We start from the raw sequence: 20,601 nt of genomic DNA, 5'->3' as shown, positions 1-20,601 counted from the left end.
GAAACTTTTCATCTGAACAGTAATTAGCAGTATGAGTTCTGTTAGTGTCAATCCACTGGTGGGATACTGGCTTATGTTACCCACCTGGGGAAAAATTAAATGGAAAATTTTGGTGAAACACAAGCAGTTGCTCTTGACATTTCTAAGACTTTTGATCATATTTGCATAAAGGTCTTCTAAATAATGTTTCATCTTATGAATTGCCGAGTTTCTCACTCAAGGAATCACATATCTGAAGTCTAAAGAAAAAAATATACAAGAAACCAGGTAAAATACAGGCCAATCACCTGCCTCCCAACAATGTACAAGATCCTGACCAGCTGCATAACCAAGAAGATATCAGAACACTTGAAGAGCCAGAACATAATGGCTGAACAGCAGTAAGGATGCAACCGGCTGAGCAAAGGATGTAAGGAACAATTAACCATAGACGCTGCAGTTATAGAGCAAGCCTACAAGAAGCGCCGCAACATGTACACAGCCTACATGTATTACTGCAAGGCCTTCGACTCTGTGCCTCATAGCTGGGTAACAGAGGTGCCATCTACAAAGTCAATCTGATAGTGACAACCTTCCTAGGAGCAACAATGGTGATATGGAGTACCACCTTTTCATTTCTTTTCTTCTTTTCCTTGGTCAGACTACTGTTTCAAAACTTCTGATGTCAACATTTGCTCAGATCGTATCAGTTTGTTTGTTTGTTATTTGGTTTTTAGGAGCATTAGCAACTAAGACCATATTGCTCCGGGATATGTGGTGGTCATTCCCTGACCTTTCCGCATCCTCCGTATTTGGTGGTAACGGGCTCGAAGATCGTGTCGGTGAAATTATTCTTGTAGGAATGGAATCCTTTATTCCACACTCCACTCTAAAATCTCGTCCTTTATCTAAACCTTGGTTTCCAATAAATGTGCTAAGGCTGTTCAAGAGAAGAATGTTGCATATTGTAATTGGCTTCTTTCCAATTCTTCAGTTTCATTTTCTGCCTACACCAAAGCTCGCAACAATTGTAAAGCAGTCATTAATCGGTCCAAACTAGATTTTGAACAGACTAAGAGTAGAAAACTTGCTTCTTGCCCTAATGGCAACTGAGCATCCTGGTCTCTTGTCAAAGCTATTGGCCGCAAATTTTGCCCATCTCTGCTCCCACCTCTGCCAAAACCAGATGGGTCTGTTGTCACTTCAGCCAAGGATAAAGCTGATCTGCTACCATTACATTTCTCTTCCAACTCATGTATTAATGATCTTGGTAAAACACCTCCCACCATTCCCAACACACTCCATTCAATGCGTCCTGTGGTCTTTCATCAAAACAATGTCAGTAGGATTTTGGTGAATCTTGATGCTAAGAAAGCTCCAGGGTCCTGATGGTATTTCTCCACTTGTTCTCAAAACCTATGCACCTGAACTTACTCCTGTTCTTTGCACCTTTTTTCACTTTCTTATTCCAAAGGTGTTTTTCTTTCTGCTTTGAAATTTGCTCATATCCAGCCAGTTCCTAAAAAAGGGCAACAAGTCCCTTCCATCCAATTATCGTTCCATTGCAATTACTTCTACTCTTTCTAAAGTATTGGAGAAATCAATTAACCGCCAACTCTTTAAACTAACTAGAAACCTTCCATCTGATCAACGATCATGAGTATGGATTCCGTCAGTGTTGATCCACAAGTGATATTTTGACTTATGTTATGGCCTCCGTAGCCGAGTGGTCAGGAGCGGGAGTGCAGTAGCACACGCTCTTTGAGTAGACCGGGGTTCAAGCCCCTGACTGCTGAATATGGTCGATCTGCCAACCCGCACTGGACCAGCGTGGCAGATTATGGTCCATTTCCCTCAGCATGAATTGTTGAGGAGGCCTGCAATGGGTTGATATTGGCTGCACTTTACTTTTTTTTTCTTTTTACACATTTATGGACAAATTCAATGGAGAGGTTTGGTGAAACACCAGCAGTTGCTCTTGACATCTCAAAGGCTTTCGATCGTGTTTGGCATAAAGGTCTTCTAAACAAGCTTCCAACTTATGGTTTGCCAACTGTTTTTTGTAATTGGTTATACAGTTTTCTCTCTGATCGCTCACTGAGGGTGATAGTTTGTTTGTTGTTTGTTTGTTATTTGGTTTTTAGGAGCATTAGCAACTAAGGCCATATTGCTCCAGGATATGCGGTGGTCGATCCCTGACCTTTCCGCATCCTCCATATTTGGTGGTGACGGGCTCAAACCCCGGTTTAATCAAGAAGCGTGTGCTACGCACTGCTGCTCCTTCCCACCTGGCTACGGAGGCGCAAGAGGGTGATGGCAGATGGCTCTCTGTCTTCTAACTTCTCCACTAATGCTGGTGTCCCACAAGGTTCACTCTTTTCCTCTTGTATTAGCATTAGTAGAGGCATTTGATGCAAGAAAGCAATCTTATGCAGCATCAGCCAAAAAAAAGAAAAAAAATAATAAATAAAAAATAACCACTTCCACTTCACCCATCTGTTCGTTCGAAATACCTGTCCAGCTGAGCCTTAAACTTATTTAGGCTAACTTCCACGACAAGGGATGGAAATCTATTCCACCAACCAACCACCTGCTGGATAAAGACAAATTTCCTCACGTCTATCCTACATCTGTCTTTTCTCAATTTGAATTTATGCCCTCTCAGGTGATTATTCTGAGCAAGAGGAAGAATCCAATCAGCATTGAGCATGCTCAAACCATTCAAGGCTTTATACACCTCTATCAGATCACCTCGCTAGTGCCTAGTCCCCAGACACTGTAATTTGCAAAACTTAAGCCTTTCTTCGTAAGAGCACCCCTTTGTTCCATTCACTAATCTTGTTGCCCTTCTCTGTACTCGTTCCAGCATCTCTACATCCTTCTTGAAATTAGGCCTCCAGACCTGTATACAGTACTCGAGGTGTGGCCTGACCATTGCCTTATACAAGGGAATAATCACCTCCTTATCCCTGCTAGAAAAATTCCTATATATCATCGACAATACACCATGAGCTACCCTTGTAGGCCGTCTGCACTGCTCAGAAAACTTCATATCTGCCTGCACAACCACCCCCAGGTCCCTTTCATTCTCTACCACTGTCAGTGTAGTACCACAGAGTTGATACGTTGATCTGGGGTTGCTGTTTACCATATGTAGTACTTTACATTTGTCAATGTTAAACTTCATTTGCCACCTCTCAGCCCATCTGCTCAACCTTTCCAGATCCTGTTGCAGTAGCATAGTGTCAGTAGTGTCCTTGACAAGCCTGCCAACCTTCGTATCGTCTGCAAACTTGTACATTAAGCTTGATATACCATCATCAATATCATTTATAAATACAGAAAACAATAATGGACCCAATACTGAACCCTGAAGGACTCCACTAATAACATTAGTCCACGATGAGCAGTGTCCATTGATTACCACTCTATGCCTTCTCCCACTCAACCACCCCTTTATCCATAGCAGCAATTTGCCTCCCATGCCACACTGCTCCAATTTGTGCAGCAGTCTTCCATGTGCAACAGTATCAAAAGCCTTTCTAAGATCCAAGTATATAATATCAAAGTTATTCCCTGAATCCAGTTCTTTTGTGACTGCATCATAGTATCCAATCAAATTGGTCAGGCAAGACTTCCCCTTAACAAAACCATGCTGTGTCTGAGCTATAACTGAAGTCTTGTCTAGATGATCCTGCAGTGCTCCTTTAAGCAGTGCCTCCATTAATTTTCTAGGAACAGAAGTTAAACTGACAGGTCTATAATTACTTGTGTCGCCCTTTGATCCTCCTTTGTGAATCGGGGTCACATTTGCACATCTCCGTCCATGGGTACTTCCTATGAGTCCAAGGAAGCTCTCATAATTATGGCTAAGGGTTTGCTTACTTCCTTTGCTGCCTCCTTTAATATAACTGGATAGATCCCATCCATCCCACGTGCCTTTCTTGTATTTATCTTCAAAAATTTCTCCTCCACATTACTCTCAGTCATTACAAGATTCTCTAGCTTACTGCCAGAGTTGAATACACCTCTGGCATTCCCCTCGCTGAATAACTCCTCATGTGTGAATGTCGATGCAAAATATTCATTCAGTTTGTTAGCTACCTGAGCAGGATCATCAACAGTTGACCCAACGATATCAAGTGGACCAATCTGATTCATCCCCTTCCTTCTAGAGTTTCCATAAGTAAAGAACTCTTTGCTGTTTTTCTTTGCATCCCTTGCCAAAGATTTCTCATAATCTGCCTTCGCCTGCCTGACCTCCTTTGTAACTTGGTTACAGATCAACTTGTATCTATCATAGGCTTCTGTGTCACGTGTTAATTTGTATGTATCCCATGCATTTTTCTTCTCTGCCATATGTCTCATTAGTTCATCTGACATCCACTTAGGCCTAAACCTTGAACAATATTTCTTAATTGGTATGTAAAGCCTAGTAGCTTCCAAGATAAGTTCTTTGAATGCTTCCCATTTTGAATTTGCTGTTGGTAACATCATCAGTTGGTCCCACTGTATAGAATTTAAATACTGTCTCAGTCCATCGTAGTCGCCTTTACGAAAGCAATAACCCTTCCCTTTACCCCTAATGGTAGTTACCTCTTTAAGTAAATCCCACTTCAGCACACTGTGATCACTGCCACCTAGTGGTTCATTTACCTGTAGATTCTTAATGCAGGAAGAATCACTACTGATAATCAAATCAAGAGTATTACTCCCTCTAGTTGCCTCTCGAACATGCTGATGTAGAAAACAATCATCCAATAAATCCATAAAAACCTTGCTAGTGTGTGAGTGACCAGCCCCCAAATTCCAGTCAATATCTGGGAAATTAAAATTTCCCCATTAAAAGACTCTCTGATTTACTGGCCCACTCTATTTCCCTGTACAGTTTCTTATTATACTCATCAGAGTCATTAGGCCTATAGCACACTCCTACTCTCAATTTTGATCTCCCAATGCTTATGTCACACCAAACTGGCTCGACACTGCACTGTCCAGCAATGTCGACTGGCTTCACGTCCTTAGATTTTATGTATTTCTTAACTGATAGCATAACCCCTCCTCCCTTCTTATCCTGTCTATCCTTTCTGTAGACATTGTACTCCCCAAATTCCAGTTCTGCATTCCTTATATCTGTGTGACACCACGTCTCTGAAATCCCCACAATATCTGCCTTTGATATTTTGAGCAATACCTCAAATTCATAAAATTTATTTACTAAACTCCTAGCATTGGTGTACACACAAGTATACATGCACCTGTTCTTTTTCTTAGCTATCCTAACACAACCTACGTGTTTATTTGTACCCCAATGATTCCCAGCATTCTCTGAAATATCCTGCATCTTATATTCCAGGCTACGGCTCATTTCAATAGAAGCAGCAAGAATCACTTTCACCTCTGCCAGTGGCTACTGTTAATCTATTAGTCCTTGAATCCCCCCCCCCCAATCTAGCAGTTTTCCGACAAACCTAACACTGCCTCGAAAGCATCAGCAAACATTCTTGCACCCTTTCTATTTAAGTGTATCCCATCCCTGTAGAAGCAGTCTCTCCTGTTAACAAGTACAGACCAGGCTGAAAAAAAGTCTACCCTATATTAATGGTATATTAATGACCTGCTTCCTTTGACTGGAAATCCTATTCAAAATTTTTGCCGATGATAGCACATTGCATTCAATTTTCCATTTTGAAAAACCTTGCCCTGCTCAATCAGCTTCAGCTTCTCGAATATCCGCTACCAATTCCTTAAATGCCGATCTCCAAGTAATCGTCCAGTGGGCAAAGACAACTTAGTTGATTTTAATCCTTCTAAAACTTAGTCTTGTCTTATATCTCGCAAAAAGGATTCTTCTGCTCCTATTCTTATCTTTGGTGACACTCCGATTTCTAGGCAAAACGATATCTCTCTTTTGGGGATTTCCCTGACTTCTAAGCTCTCTCGGCACATGCACATTACAAATATTGCTTCCTCTGCATCCAGAAAATTTGGTTTTCTTTTTCGTTCTCGATGTTACTTTTCTTCCAAACAGCTGTTCACTCTGTACAAATCACAGATCCGCTCTACCATGGAATATTGTTCCCACATCTGGGGTGGTGCTCCCAAGACCTCTCTCAGGCTTCTAGATTCCATTCAGAAAACGGAAATTAGATTAATTAATGACTCCTCTTTAACAGAGTCTCTCCACTCACTGTCTTATAGACGTACAATTTCTGCTGCATGCCTTTTCTACAGATACTTCCATGGGCACTTTTCTTCTGAATTGACTTCTATGATTCTTGCTCTCTCTTTGAAAACAGTCTGAACAAGTGCCGCTACCAGCCAACGTACATTTACTGTCCAACTTCAAACTCACAGAACCAACTTTTCATCTTCCTCGTTTATTCATTCAACTGCCGTTTTCTGGAACAACCTTCCTTCATACGTATTTCCTGAAAATTACAGTCTACAGAAGTTCAAGTCTAATGTCAACCAATATCTTCTTTCGTCTATTCAACCTCCAACCCAAGCACGGTACCAAGTGCTATAGGTTCTAATACCTCTCATGTTTGGGGTTTTCATAAAAATAAACCAAAAAAAAATAAAAACCACCAAGGTCAAGAACATCATAACCAGGCCAATCTCCATCAGGAGAGGGGCACCTACGTAGCCAAGTGGGCAGGATCAGCAGTGCGTAGCACACACTTCTTGATTAGACCGGGGTTCGAGCCTGTGAACACCAAATACGGAGGATGCGGAAAGGTCACAGAATGACCACCGCATATTCCCGGAGCAATATGGCCTTAGTTGCTAATGCTCCTAAAATCCAAATAACAATAACAATCAGGAGAGGAACCTTTCAGGGAGATACCCTGAGCCTACCTATTGTGGTTCTGTCTAGCACTTAACCTTCTATCCCCCATGCTCAACAACAGCAAGTACAGATATAACCTTACAGAAGGAAGAAAGAACCTGCACATCCTCACCCACCCGATGTACATGGATAACATCAAGCTCTACGCAGCAACCGAGAAGCAACTATACTTCAGCTCACCGAAGAATTCATCAATGATGTTAGGCTAGAATTTGGCCTAGACCAATGCAAGAACAGCAGATTGCACCAGGGAACAATAGTTAACCGAAACTGTCAGCCGCAGACTGGTAAAGATGCAGGCTCAGCAGTTACAGCACAAGGTAATTAAGGCCTGCTAGATGAAAAATTCCATCAGAGACTCAGAAGCTTGCTGAAAGCAAAGCTGAACAGAGGGAACACGGTTAAAGTCATAAACACCTTTGCAGTCTCAGTGCTAACATACTCCTTTGGGGGTCATAGATTGTACTAACACTGAGCTGGACGATATCATGAGAAAGACGAGGACAATGATGACCAAGAGCCGCCAACACCACCAGAAGTCAGCCCCATGGAGAGACTGACAATTGCTCGGAAAGAAGGAGCCTGATAAGACCTCATCGAGCAACAGAAAATAGTGATTGCTAACCTGAAGGATTACTTCCAGAAAAACAGGGCAGCACTCTACAAGGCCATATTGAGGATAGACAAGTGGCATACCCTACTCATCCTAAGTGAGAGCATCCACTCCCAACCAGGAGGCAAAAATGAAACTAGAAAGTTGGGCAAAGAAGACACTCCAGGGCAGACTCTACAATGATCTTGATCTCCATCAAAATCACATAGAGAAAATTGCTTCCAATGCATGGCTCACGAGCCGGACACTCTTTCACCTTGAAGAGTGTCTTGAAGGAGTCATGCTCGCCATCCAAGACTAGGTAATCAACACCAGAAACTATAAAAAATACATTGCCAAGGAGCCCAGAGTGACCGATGACACTTGTCGACAATGACTCCTAGCCTCAGAAACGATCCAACACATCATCGTGGGATGCAAGGCAATCATCCAGACTGAGTACACTCATAGACACAACCAGGTAGCCAGGATAATACATCAGAAGATAGCAAGGGAATACCAAGTAATCAAAGAAAGTGTACCGTACTACAAGTACGAACCCCAGGCAGTACTAGAGATTACAACTCACAAGCTGTACTGGGACTGTGCCATAATAACAGACAAGACAATCCTGCATAACGGACTGGACATAACCCTTGTGGACAAAAAGGAAAAGCTACCTATCTGATTGACATAGCAGTACCCAACACTGGCACGAAGCAGAAAACCCATGGTGAAAAAATCAGGAAGTACACGAACCTAAGACAGGAGATCAAAGAGATCATATGCAACAAGTAACGACCATCTCAATCATATCAACTACAGTTATGGTGCCAAAGACCCTACATAACAGCCTAGCAGCAATAGGTCTCCCAGTGAACACCTACAAGGAACTCCAGAAAGTCGCAACAGTGAACACCTTTTGGATAGTCAAGAGTTCCTTGACCAAAAGTAACACCAGACATAACAACAACAACCACCCTGTGTACTTGGTAGCAATACCCATAACGAGGTGGATCCTCAATCAGGGAGAAATAATATAAGAGCAATAATAATAATTACCTCTAGGTCCTTTTCATTCTCCAATACCCTGAGTGTAGTACCACCCATTTTATATGTTACTCTGGGGTTACTGCTACCCATATGCAGTACTTTACATTTATCAATGTTAAACTTTAGTTGCCATCTCTCAGCCCATCTGCTTAACTATTCCAGATCCTGTTGCAGCAGTATTACTGTCATTAACAACCTTGCCAACCTTTGTATTGTCTGCAAACTTAGACATTAACTCTGATATACCTTCATCAATATCATTGATAAATACCGAAAACAACAATGGGCCCAACACCGAAAACTGGGGCTCCACTAATAACATTAGTCAATGAACAGTAGTATTTATTGATAATCACTATCTGTCTTCTCCCACTGAACCATCCCTTTATCTAATCTAGCAACTTTCCCTTGATGCCATACTGCTTCAATTTGTACAGTAGTCTTCCATGTGCCACAGTATCAAAAGCTTTCTTAAAATCCAAGTATATGATATCAAAATTATTCTTTGCATCAAGTTCCTTTGTGAATACATCATAATATCCAATCAAATTTGTCAGACAAGACTTCCCCTTAACAAACCCACGCTGTGTCTAAACTATAACATCAGTCTTGTCTAGATGATCCTGCATCACATAATTAACCAGTGACTCCATTATTTTGTCTGGGACAAAAGTAAAACTAACAAGTCAGTAATTACTTGTGTCACCCTTTTGCAAATCGTGAGTCCATAGGGACCTCCCCTGACTCCAAGGAAGCTTTCTAAATTATGGCTAATGGTTTGCTTATTTCCTTTAATATAACTGGATAGATCCCGTCCACCCCAGGTGCCTTTCTAACATTCAATTTCAACAATTTTCCCTCCACTTTGCTCTCAGTTATTACAAAATCATTTAGCTCCTGCCAGAATTTAAGCTTCTGGCCTCCACTTCCCTACAGACATCATATGTGTGAATGTAGATGCAAAATACTCATTCATTTTATCAGATACCTCAGCACGTTCATCGACAATCTAACCATCGCTGTCAAGTGGACCAATCTGGTTCACCTCTGCTTTCTAGAGTTTACATAATTAAAGAAGTCTTTACTGTTTTTCTTTGCAATGTTTGCCAAAGATTTCTAGTAATCTGCCTTTGCTTGCCTAATGGTCTTTGTGACTTGATTAGAGACTGTCTTATATCTACCATAGGCATCTGTGTCTCCTGATAATTTCTATGTGTCCCATGCATTTTTCTTTCCTGCCACCAGTCTCATTAGGTTATCTCACATCTATTTAGGCCTAAACCTTGAATAGTATTTCTTAGTTGGTATGAAAAGCCTAATAGCTTCCAGCATTTGCAGTAATGCAGATCACTCACTGAAGTTATTCAGGTGTACCCAGTGTGAACATGACAAAACTGCTTTTATACATTCCAGCAATTGCCTTTGGTTCTGGTTGCCTGGATTTCATGTTTTTGCTTTTATTTGTGTTGTGTATAGGTGGCTTGAATGATCCCATGACAGAAGTACTGATATGGATTTCTATTGAATCACTAATAATGCAGTCCAACTTTGGAATTAACTCTTTTGTGCTATCTAAGTTATAATGTTACACTACCAGGAGTACCAAAGCAATTCCTTAATGAACCGGTCACAGATTTTTCTTATACACACCTGTCACACCTATGCCCTTGACAATTAAGAATTCTGAGCTATATATATATAGTAAAATGATTTACACAACCCATCACAAACAAGAGAAATTAAATATTACCAGTTCAATCTGATGATATTATATTATATTTAATTATATTTCTGATATTTTAAAATTGCAATCGAAGGAGAGGCTATGGATATGGATTAAAACAATAATTGTCAAAAAAAAAAAAAAAAAGTTAAACATTACAATTTAACCAAAAAGAAGGTTGCTTCGCTCCCTTCTTCCTTGGGTCACACAAACCTGAATTATACATTTTCCCACACCCCATTCTTCAGCATTTTTTATTCGTTTTTCCATTAATACAAAGAGATTTTTAGTTGCCTTTAATTGTCCATGCAAAAAACATGGTTATGTTAAGTCACCACCCAACTTGGATAATGTTTGACCTTTACTTTTGCTTATTATCATACTAAAAGCCAATTTTACAGGAAACTGTGTTCACTGAAAATGAAGTTATATTCCCCTTTCGTTTGAATACATGTGAATCCATGGAATATATGCTTTCGATCCAGCTCTGTCATTTGTGAAGTGTACGTGAACCAAACATTTCTTCCACATAGTCTTGTGACATAAAAGTAGTCTTTTGTATTTCCTTTCTTAATTGTGAAGCTTTAACTTATTATTTTCATATTTTTCAATAATTGCTTTGTTTTCTTTGATATCAGGATTTTTAAGTGCTGCTTCATACTCAAGATGTTTTCTTTTCTTCTCAGCCCTTCTGATACAATCTTTCTTTTTTCTATTACTGCCATTATTAACAGCATTGATAGTAGCTGAAGAAACTTTTGAAAAAATTTGAATCATTGCCTTGAGACAGGTAGAATTCTAAAATTAAAAGCACTAAGCTAAAAATTAAAAGCACTAAACTAAAAATTAAAAGCACTAAACTAAAAATTAAAAGCACTATAAATATTCTTTTATATACAGAAAACTTTAAAGACTGTAAAAAATTAAGTGTTCGTAAAAGTCTCTTGTTACAGCATGATGCATAGCAGCTAGCCCTGGCTTGCGGAAAGCAAAAAGTGTGCACATGAAAAAGCTAAATATTCTTTTATATATGAATTGCAAACCGAAACTTTTCACTTGAATGAACAAGGTGGTAAAGACTAACTTTCCACAATGAACTGTCTTATTCCAATGAATCAGATGTTTTCAATAATATCAAAAGGACTTACTCTGCTAATTTAATCCAACATACAGTGTTAGGCAAATATTCCTTTTTGATTTTCTTTGCTGGTGGTGGTGATGCATTAACTTCAAAACAGTGTAAATTCTTTTCCAAAAGAAGAATACCTAAATAAATTAATAAAAAATATTAAAAGAATTTAATATATTAATAAATCGCTTAATGAAAATTAGAAGTAAGATAACTGGTGATACTTGTCACATTCTTCTGACCAGGACAGGAGGAATTATAAATAAAAATTAAGGCAATTGCATAAATGTAAAGATAAAAACAACCAACTAAATATAACAATATATCAGTAATATTATGATATAAAAGTAAACTACTGCATAGTAGATGTGATAAAAGTTTGGAGGATGACTTTGTATCTTGAAATTTAGTACTGTAGCAAGGTGCAACTTGTCAACAACATGTTCGGTGACTTGCTGAGACATAAAACATACAAATTGCCCATTTATCTGCATTCAGTCTGAATTAAAGTGTGTTGTTATTTGTTGTTGTTATTTGGTTTTTAGGAGCATTAGCACCTAAGGCCATATTGCCCCGGGGATATGCAGTGGTCATTCCCTGACCTTTCCGCATCCTCCATATTTGGTGGCTCACGGGCTCGAACCCCGGTCTAATCAAGAAGCGTGTGCTATGCACTGCTGCCCCTGCCCACCTGGCTACGGAGGCACCTTTAAAGAGTGTGTGTGTGTGTGTGTGTGTGTGTGTGTGTGTGTGTGTGTGTGTGTGTGTGTGTGTGTGTGTGTGTGTGTGTGTGTGTGTGTGTTGAATTGAATAACAAGAAAAGTGGGAACACGATTAGTGATCATTCAATATAAGATGCTTTATGTATTTCATTGGATGTTAACATGAGTGATTTTACTAAGCAATAAATTTGCATAAAATTTTCTTTCAAATTAAGAAAAACTTGAAAAGAAATTGACGAAATGATAAAAACTGCTATCTGAAAAGATGCTAATGCTATTATTCAGAGATTTTAAGTTTTTTTTTTATTATTATTAAATTCCAAAAACAGAAAAATGTCTTATGATATGGAAATAAAATAAAAATATGAATATTAATATGCAATAAAAAATAACATAAATAAAACAAAGAAATACAGATTCTTGATTGGATCCAGTACATCTAAGAGATAATAAAAAGAAACAAAAAAAGTAATTTAATTAGGAGAGAAGATAAATCACAAATCCACTGATTCGGCATAGTTTTCAATATCCAAATATCCATTCCCTCCCATTTAACATCATTAGTAACTTATGATCTCCACAGTTGTTACAGTTGATAACCTGCTTTTCTTTTCTTTATTTATTTATTTTTTATATTGGTTCTTTAATAAGAAAATCAGCACTAGATGTGTTAAAATACTAAAATTTACAAGAGTAAAAAATCAAATTTTAAATACTTAGCTCTGAAGTTAAAAAGATGATGGCTTAGTGGCTTTGTTGAACAACCATATAAACCAGATATAACAGATTATAAACAGCAAATGCTATACAAATGGGATTAAATTTAAATACAGGAACTCCCCGACTTACGTAAAGATTGCATTCCGCGGAACGCTACGTAAGTCAGAATTTCCCCTATGGTTGTGCAGCACTCGCAACTGTGCTTGCTGAATTGATTGAATCAAAAAAAGAAATGTTTGACGAATGAGTGAATAAAATTATTTATTGTATTTATTCAATTTTTTTATCCCATGTGCAGGAAAAATTACAAAAGCATGTAAAAAAATTTCAAAATTGTAAAACTACAAAAAAAGAGAGGGGACAGGAATAACGTCAGTAAGTTTAACCTCTTGAACATCATTTTCAGAATTGACATCTTCAGCTGATAAGTACACCACTGCAGATGTTGAGGACTGTGGAGATTTAGAAGGGGTCAACTGCTCAACCTTACGAAAGAACATATTAATAGATGACTGGATGGTGGCTTTTTTCTTTTCATCATAGATTTCTTTGTAGGAAGCAAGCATATCATTCACCCCTCTGTTAACTTTTAAGAATCGTTCACTGTCAGGATCCATCTTCTCAAACTTCACCACTGCCGATGCAATTTCATGAAATGCCATTGCCATCTCTCTCTGGTGATGAAGCATCTCGGCTCCTCATTTGGTTCCTCTTGAGCTTCGTCAGCATTTTCTTCTTTCACTGCCTGCAAGTCAATAAGTTCTTCGTTAGATTTGGTTTGGTTTTTTTTGGTTTTTTTTTTTAGGAGCATTAGCAACTAAGGCCATATTGCTCCAGGAATATGCGGTGGTCATTCCCTTGACCTTTCCGCATCCTCCGTATTTGGTGGTGACGGGTTCGAACCCCGGTCTAATCAAGAAGCGTGTGCTACGCACTGCTGCTCCTTCCCACCTGGCTACGGAGGCGCCTCTCTTCGTTAGATAATTCCTTCTCTTCTTCCTCTATTAACTCCTCCACATCTTTGGCATCAACCTCCAAGTGAAGCAGCTCTGCAACCTTTGCAATCTTATCTGTAACCTCTACATATGATTCGTCTTTTTCAAACTTTTTTGAAGCCTTTTACGTGCTGTGGGCATATTTTCTTCCATGCGCCATTTAAACAACTTTTACTAATTTCCACCCAGGCCTTATTAATGTTTAAGATGGCGTGGTAAAATATTGCGAGATTTCCAAGTCTCTTAACATAAAGTTTTTCTCATCATCTACTGCAAATGTGCGTAAATAGTATGCTTTTAAATTCGAAATAACACCCTGATCCATAGGGTTGGATGAGTGAAGTTGTGTTTGGCGGTAGAAAAATGACTCTCACGTTCGAATTGAAATCATCCAGATGCATAGGATGACCAGGAGCATTATCTAATAGAAGCAAAATCTTGAAAGGAACGTTTTTGTCTTTACAATAATTTTCAACCTCAGGAATGAAATAGCATTTAAACCAATCCTCAAAGAGAGATACTGTTATCCATGCTCTCTGGTTCGATCAGAAATGCACAGGTAGGGTGGCTTTATTGATACCCTTAAATGCACGAGGATTTCAGAATGGTACAAAAGCAGTAGTTTTAATCTGAAATCTCCCGCTGCATTAGCCCAAAGCAAGAGCGTGGCCCTATCTTTTGATGCCTTGAAACCTGGCATTAAATTTTCTTCTTTGGCAATGTATGTTCAAATCGGCTTTTTTTTCCCTCACTACAGAGCAGTCACATCAACCTTAAAATTTTCTGCGTTGAATAGCCGCCTTCATTAATAATTTTTTCCAACACATCACAAAATTTCTCTGCTGGTGCAGAATCGGCACTGGCGACTTCACCACATATTTTAACATTGTGGAAAATAGCGCAGTGCTTGAACATATTAAACCACCCATTGCTTTCCACGAACCTGGCTTGGAGTTCGCAGAACTTATCCTTAATATCTTCATAAATACTTGTTGCTTTTGCTTGAATGGTCATTAGACTCAGGGGCACTCGCTTCTGAATCTCATTTTCCCTCCATATTAAAAACTGTTCCACCTTCGATACAGCACCAGAACGCTGTTTTGTGATCACTGTTGATCTTAAGTGCGTTGATCCTTTGGCATGTTCTTTTATACGTGCTCTGTCCTTTAAAATAGTATTTTCTGTTGAAGCAGCAAGACCTATTTCCCTTGCAATAGATGACAAACTGTGTCCTGCTTCTTAATCATTTCCATCTTCATTTCTAAATCAATTTTGTTTCAGTTTCCTGGCACTGCCAGCACTTGCTCTTTCTGTTGATCCCTTTTCTTTCATCATTGTAATACGTAAATAGGAACAAAGAGAAGTTTCTGAAAATTTGTGTTTTTTATATGATTGAAGATCAGTGAAGGGGAACACATTTCACCATAATAGTGTAAAAACCCATACAATTGCAGATATCGGTATTTTAGCAAATGCAATAAGATCGAGTTTACTACCCATTTATACTTAGATGCACTAACAGAAATGCCCAATAAACCGGAAAGTACAATTTGTTTTTATTGTTTTTTGGTCGTGACCTCCAGAAACATGCTTTAGAAAAAATTGATTCAAATTTCAAAATTCAAAAATTTTGAAATTTGAATCAATCGCATTCAAAATTGATTCTTATAACAGGAACATATAACAATGAAAGGGTAGTGCAATTTCCATTATAAATATGACCTTTTAGAGAGATGTTTGTTTGTTTGTTTGTTTGTTTGGTTTTCAGGAGCATTAGCAATTTTTAGGAGCAAGGCCATATTGCTCCGGGATATGCGGTGGTCATTCCCTGACCTCTCCACATCCTCCGTATTTGGTGTTTTAGAGAGATAAATAACTTAGTAATATAGCAAAATTTTCAATTTCCAAGGACTTGGAAAAAAAAAAACAATGTGTTATTGGGTTTGCATTACGATATTTTCACGATACCTCCATTTATTTCTATGGTATGCAAAATACATTTCCACAATTTTTTTAAGTTTTCACCTGCCAGCAAAAACTTACGTAAAGTTGAATTTCCGTAAGTCGAGTATTACGTAAGTTGGGGAGTTCCTGTATATGGAAATTAATAAAGTAATAAAAAATAACTAAAGTAAAATAGTGATATAAGATTTAAAATTGAATCAGTTACATCTAAAAGTAAAAGGGATAGAAGAAGAGAACTTATATCAACCAAATGGGATGAGTCATCATATCCAAAGTTTCAATTTTGATTTATTTTTATTATTTTCACTTAAGAGTAGTTTCACTTATCAATTGTTATGCTTTTCAGAACTATACCAATTGAAAACTTATTTCTTTATATTGGTCCTTACATAGAAAACATCAATATTAGCAGAGTTTAAAAAATTTAATATTCTATTGAAAAAGTAAAATTTCAAATAGTTAGTTCTGAATTTATGAAGAACAAAAGGTTTATGATGTCTTAGTGGCTGGCCTAGATGGATGCCCTATACTGACCACAGAACACAGATCAAAGGAATGCAATTTAATGAAGATTAATAAATGCAGAAAAATAATGTACAACAGTTCTCTGATTTAGAGGATATAAGCCAAAAAATTTATGCCACTCATCATAGGGTTTCATTTCAAATTTTAATTGAGATTTATATATAAGAAACCTGATCATGATCCTCCAAATCTGCTCCAGTTGATTAATTAAAAATTTAGCACTGGGAGCCTAAACCTCAGAAGCACATTCCAGAACTGGATAGACTGTCATAGTATAGGCTGTTTTTATTAGTTGGATATTGTTGAAATTAAAAAAAAAAAAAAAAAAAGATTCAATTTAGAAAACCTACTATTTTTGGAGCTCTGGCAGTAATTCTGTCAATGTCTGTCAAAGTTTCCATTAGAGGAGAAAATAATCTCCAAATCCCTTGTTTCTTTAACCTTTTCTATTATACAATTGTCCAATGCATAGTTCAAATCAAATGTATATTATTTCCAGTAGTCTGAAATAGACAGGGAACAGCATTTTTCAAGGCTAATAGATAAACAATTATGTTAGATCCAAGAGTAAATTATTTTTAGTTTTTTAGTTCCTGTTCCGTTATAATACATTCATGAAGAGAACAAATCTTTTTATTGATTTTAAAATCGTCAGCATAGGTGAGTAACTTAAAATTAAATTCCTTCGAATATTCTGGATATCATTTAAAAAATGCCAAAAATGCAAAGGACCCTTGCAGTGAAAACCCCTTTGAATGAGAAAGAAGGAAAAGTATGTATACTTCCCATAAAGTTTAGTATTAATAGTGGAAAATGATGCAAGAAAGCGAACTTACACCGCATCTGACAAAAAAAGAAAGCCAACACTCCATTTCACCTATCCATCACTTCTAAAAATCAGTCCAGTTCTTCCCTGAATTTGCTTAAACTAGGCACCTCTACAATGCCAGATGGGAATTTATTCCAACAATCAACCAAACATTATAAAAAGGAAAATGTAAACATATCTCACCCGCAATTATCCTTCCTTAAATTGAACTTATACCCTCCATCCCCTCATGTATGTAGTCAGAACCAGAGGAAAGAATCCATCAGCACTGAGATTCCATTCAAAACCTTAAACACTTCAATTATATCCTCTAGCAGGTGCTGCAGTTTGCGGAACTTAGCTTTTCCTAGTAAAAGTACCATTTTGTTCCTCTAGCTCAGTGGTGTCCAACCTACAGCCCACGATTAATTTTTATATGGCCTGTGTGGAAAGTGAACTAAAACAGCATTTTTTTTTTTTTTTTTTTTTTTTAATGTGAACCCCAAACACGAGGGGTATTAGAACCAATAGTATTTAGTACCATGCTTGGGTTGGAGGTTGAGAAGATGAAAGAAGATATTTGTTGACATTAGACTTGAACTTCTGTAGACTGTAATTTTCAGGAAATACGTATGAAGGAAGGTTGTTCCAGAAAACGGCAGTTGAATGAATAAACGAGGAAGATGAAAACTTGGTTCTGCGAGTTTGAAGTTGGACAGTAAATTTATGTTGGCTGGTGGTGGCACGTGTTTGGACTGTTTTGAAAGAGAGAGCAGGAATTATAGAAGCCAATTCAGAAGAACATGGAAGTATCTGTAGAAAAGGCATGCAGCAGAAACAGTACGTCTATGAGACAGAAAGTTAGAGAGGAGTCGTTAATTAATCTAACTGTCCTCTTCTGAATGGAATCAAGAAGCCTGAGAGAGATTTTTTGGGGCACCACCCCAGATGTGGGAACAATATTTCATGGTACGGTGGATCTGTGATTTGTACAGAGCGAACAGCTGTTTGGAAGAAAAGTAAGACGAGAGCAAAAGAGAAAACCAAGTTTTTTAAATGCAGAGGAAGCAATATTTGTAATGTGCTTGTTGCAAGAGAGATTAGAAGTCAGGGTAATCCCCAAAAGAGATATATCATTTTGCCTAGAAATCGGAGAGTCACCAAAGATAAGCATAGGAGCAGAAGAATCCTTTTTGTGAGATATAATACAAGACTGAGTTTTAGAAGGATTGAAATCAACTAAGCTGTCTTTGCCCCACTAGAGGATTACTTGGAGATTGGCATTTAAGGAATTGGTAGCGGATATGCGAGAAGTTGAAGCTGATTGAGCAGAGCAAGGTTTTTCAAAATGGAAAATGGAATGCAATGTGCTATCATCGGCAAAACTATGAACAGGATTTCCAATCAATGGAAGAAGGTCATTATTATACAAGAAGAAAAGAGTGGAGGAAAGAACTGAACCTTGGAGGACACTGGCATTAGTGGAGAAGTTAGATGACAGAGAGCCATCTACCATCACCCTCAGTGAGCAAGGCACCTCCGTAGCCAGGTGGGAAGGAGCAGCAGTGCACAGCACACGCTTCTTGATTAGACCAGGGTTCGAGCCCGTCACCCAAATATGGAGGATGCGGAAAGGTCAGGGAATGACCATCGCATATACCAGAGCAATATGGCCTTAGTTGCTAATGCTCCTAAAAACCAAACAACAAACAACAACAACAACAATCAGTGAGCAATCAGAGAGAAAACTGGATAACCAATTGCAAAAAACAGTTGGCAAACCCTAAGATGGAAGCTTGTTTAGAAGACCTTTATACCAAACACGATCGAAAGCCTTTGAGAACTTAGCTCTGGAGACTAAACATGGGTTCCACCACTTCAAGCCTCCAATAAGCAAAGTGGTGGTATTGCACCAGTTGATGAGTCATCTACCACCTAGTATTGCCTGGTAACACAGAGGGGTGGCATTCCTCCTTGTGGTATGGGCACCACACCTCGACTCCTGCTTACGTTGGTTCACACCTGGTGGTCACCCACAGTATGCTTGTGCAATGGAGGTTATATCCAGAATTACTAGCAGTCCCACCATCGTGAAGGTGCAAGCATTGTATGACAGTTCAGTGCAGTCCTCATTATACTTTTTATTGAAAGCAGTTATAATAAGAGGTAGGCTGTACCATGGATGGGTTAAAGACAGGTAAAAGGGGACAGAAGGATAAGCTTCCTTGAGCATTGCTGAGGGAACTTGGACTCCAATTCTGGGTACCCTCTACAGGGAGAGGTGGTCTGATCCATTTAGGTGTTTTACCCAGGGCCTGTGACAGTTCTCAATGCCCTTAATTAAAGGTTGATAAGCTAGAAGCCCCACTGTTAAGGAGGAGTATAGTTAAAATGGATTGGCTGAGGGTTGGGAATGCTATTAGAACAGCATAGGCTTTGACAGCCTTCCATATTAAAAAAAAAAAAAAAACTAATCATCTTCATTTATTTTTCTTTCTTTTGATTTTTGTTTCAAGTTTCTTCTAGCTTTCCAATCCTTAACTAATCGTCCATGTTAAAAAAAACAGCATATGGCTTCAATAACATTAACAGTGTTCATCTTCATTTCTTTTCTTTTCACTTGATTTATGTACCTATAATTTTCTTCTTCTTACTTCCTAACCACCAACTAATCCACAGTACTGATCAGGTTATATTCAAAAAATTAATAAATAACATTATTGGAGTAAAGTTGTTAGAATATAATGACAGTCAGGCTAAAGATAACAGTTGCACACCACTTGCCAACTATGAGTAAGAACAGCTTGAATACTTTTACATTATTATTAAATTAAATTGAATTGATGAAAAATATATTCTTTTCTGTTTTCTATTATTTTCCATATTTCTGCATTCTTTCTTTCTAAAAGATCAAAATTTCTCTTGGTTTCCAATATAGTTTTACTAGGAAATGAGTGAAAAGTGCGACTTTTCACTCATTTCACTCACTTCATTGATTTTATTAATTTCTGGTCTCTATGTGATAGACCAAATTGTCACATATACTGAATTGTAATAGCCACCAACTGTCTCTCAGAATATTGTCACACAGTGAACTGTATCAAATTGTAACATATGATGAAATTTTATACACCAAAATTTCTCAGACACTGAACTGTTGTGCACTAAACTTTCCCAAACACAGCAAATTGTCATGGGCCAACTGTTGCATAATGAATTCTCTTGTACCCAAGTGACAGGATCCCATTATTAATACATACAAGTCCTTGAATGGGTTGAGCACATTGAATTCTGATGGGATTTTTCCACTTGTTCAGATTATGAACCTAAGGGGTCATAAATTCAAATTGAGGAAAGACAGATGAAGAACAGATGTGTGGAAATTTGCCTTTAGCCAGTGGGTGGTTAATTGTTGGAAAAAACTTCCATCTGTCGTTGTGGAAGTTGATAGGTTAAATAAATAAGGAGGAACTGGACAAACATTTAGAGGGAATAGTTATGTTTTTTTTTTTTTTTTTTGGGCTGATATTGCATAAG

General features: G+C 38.1%; 1 protein-coding gene across 1 annotated transcript in view; it reads right to left on the bottom strand.

Moving 5' to 3' along the window:
- Nucleotides 1–20,601, bottom strand: part of LOC150083028 (DNA-dependent protein kinase catalytic subunit-like) — a 183,460-nt gene that overhangs the window by 100,465 nt on the left and 62,394 nt on the right. Inside the window, exon 4 of the mRNA XM_090378361.1 lies at nt 11,349–11,466. Coding sequence (XP_090234487.1) covers nt 11,349–11,466 — 118 coding nt within the window. The remainder of the gene's footprint in view (nt 1–11,348; nt 11,467–20,601) is intronic.

The sequence above is a fragment of the Mastigoproctus giganteus genome, chromosome 7 (assembly GCF_048544385.1).
Source record: "Mastigoproctus giganteus isolate SK-2022 chromosome 7, ASM4854438v1, whole genome shotgun sequence".
Taxonomy (NCBI): domain Eukaryota; kingdom Metazoa; phylum Arthropoda; class Arachnida; order Uropygi; family Thelyphonidae; genus Mastigoproctus; species Mastigoproctus giganteus.
The sequence above is the reverse complement of the archived record's forward strand: the minus strand, read 5'-3'. Positions and strand labels throughout refer to the sequence as shown.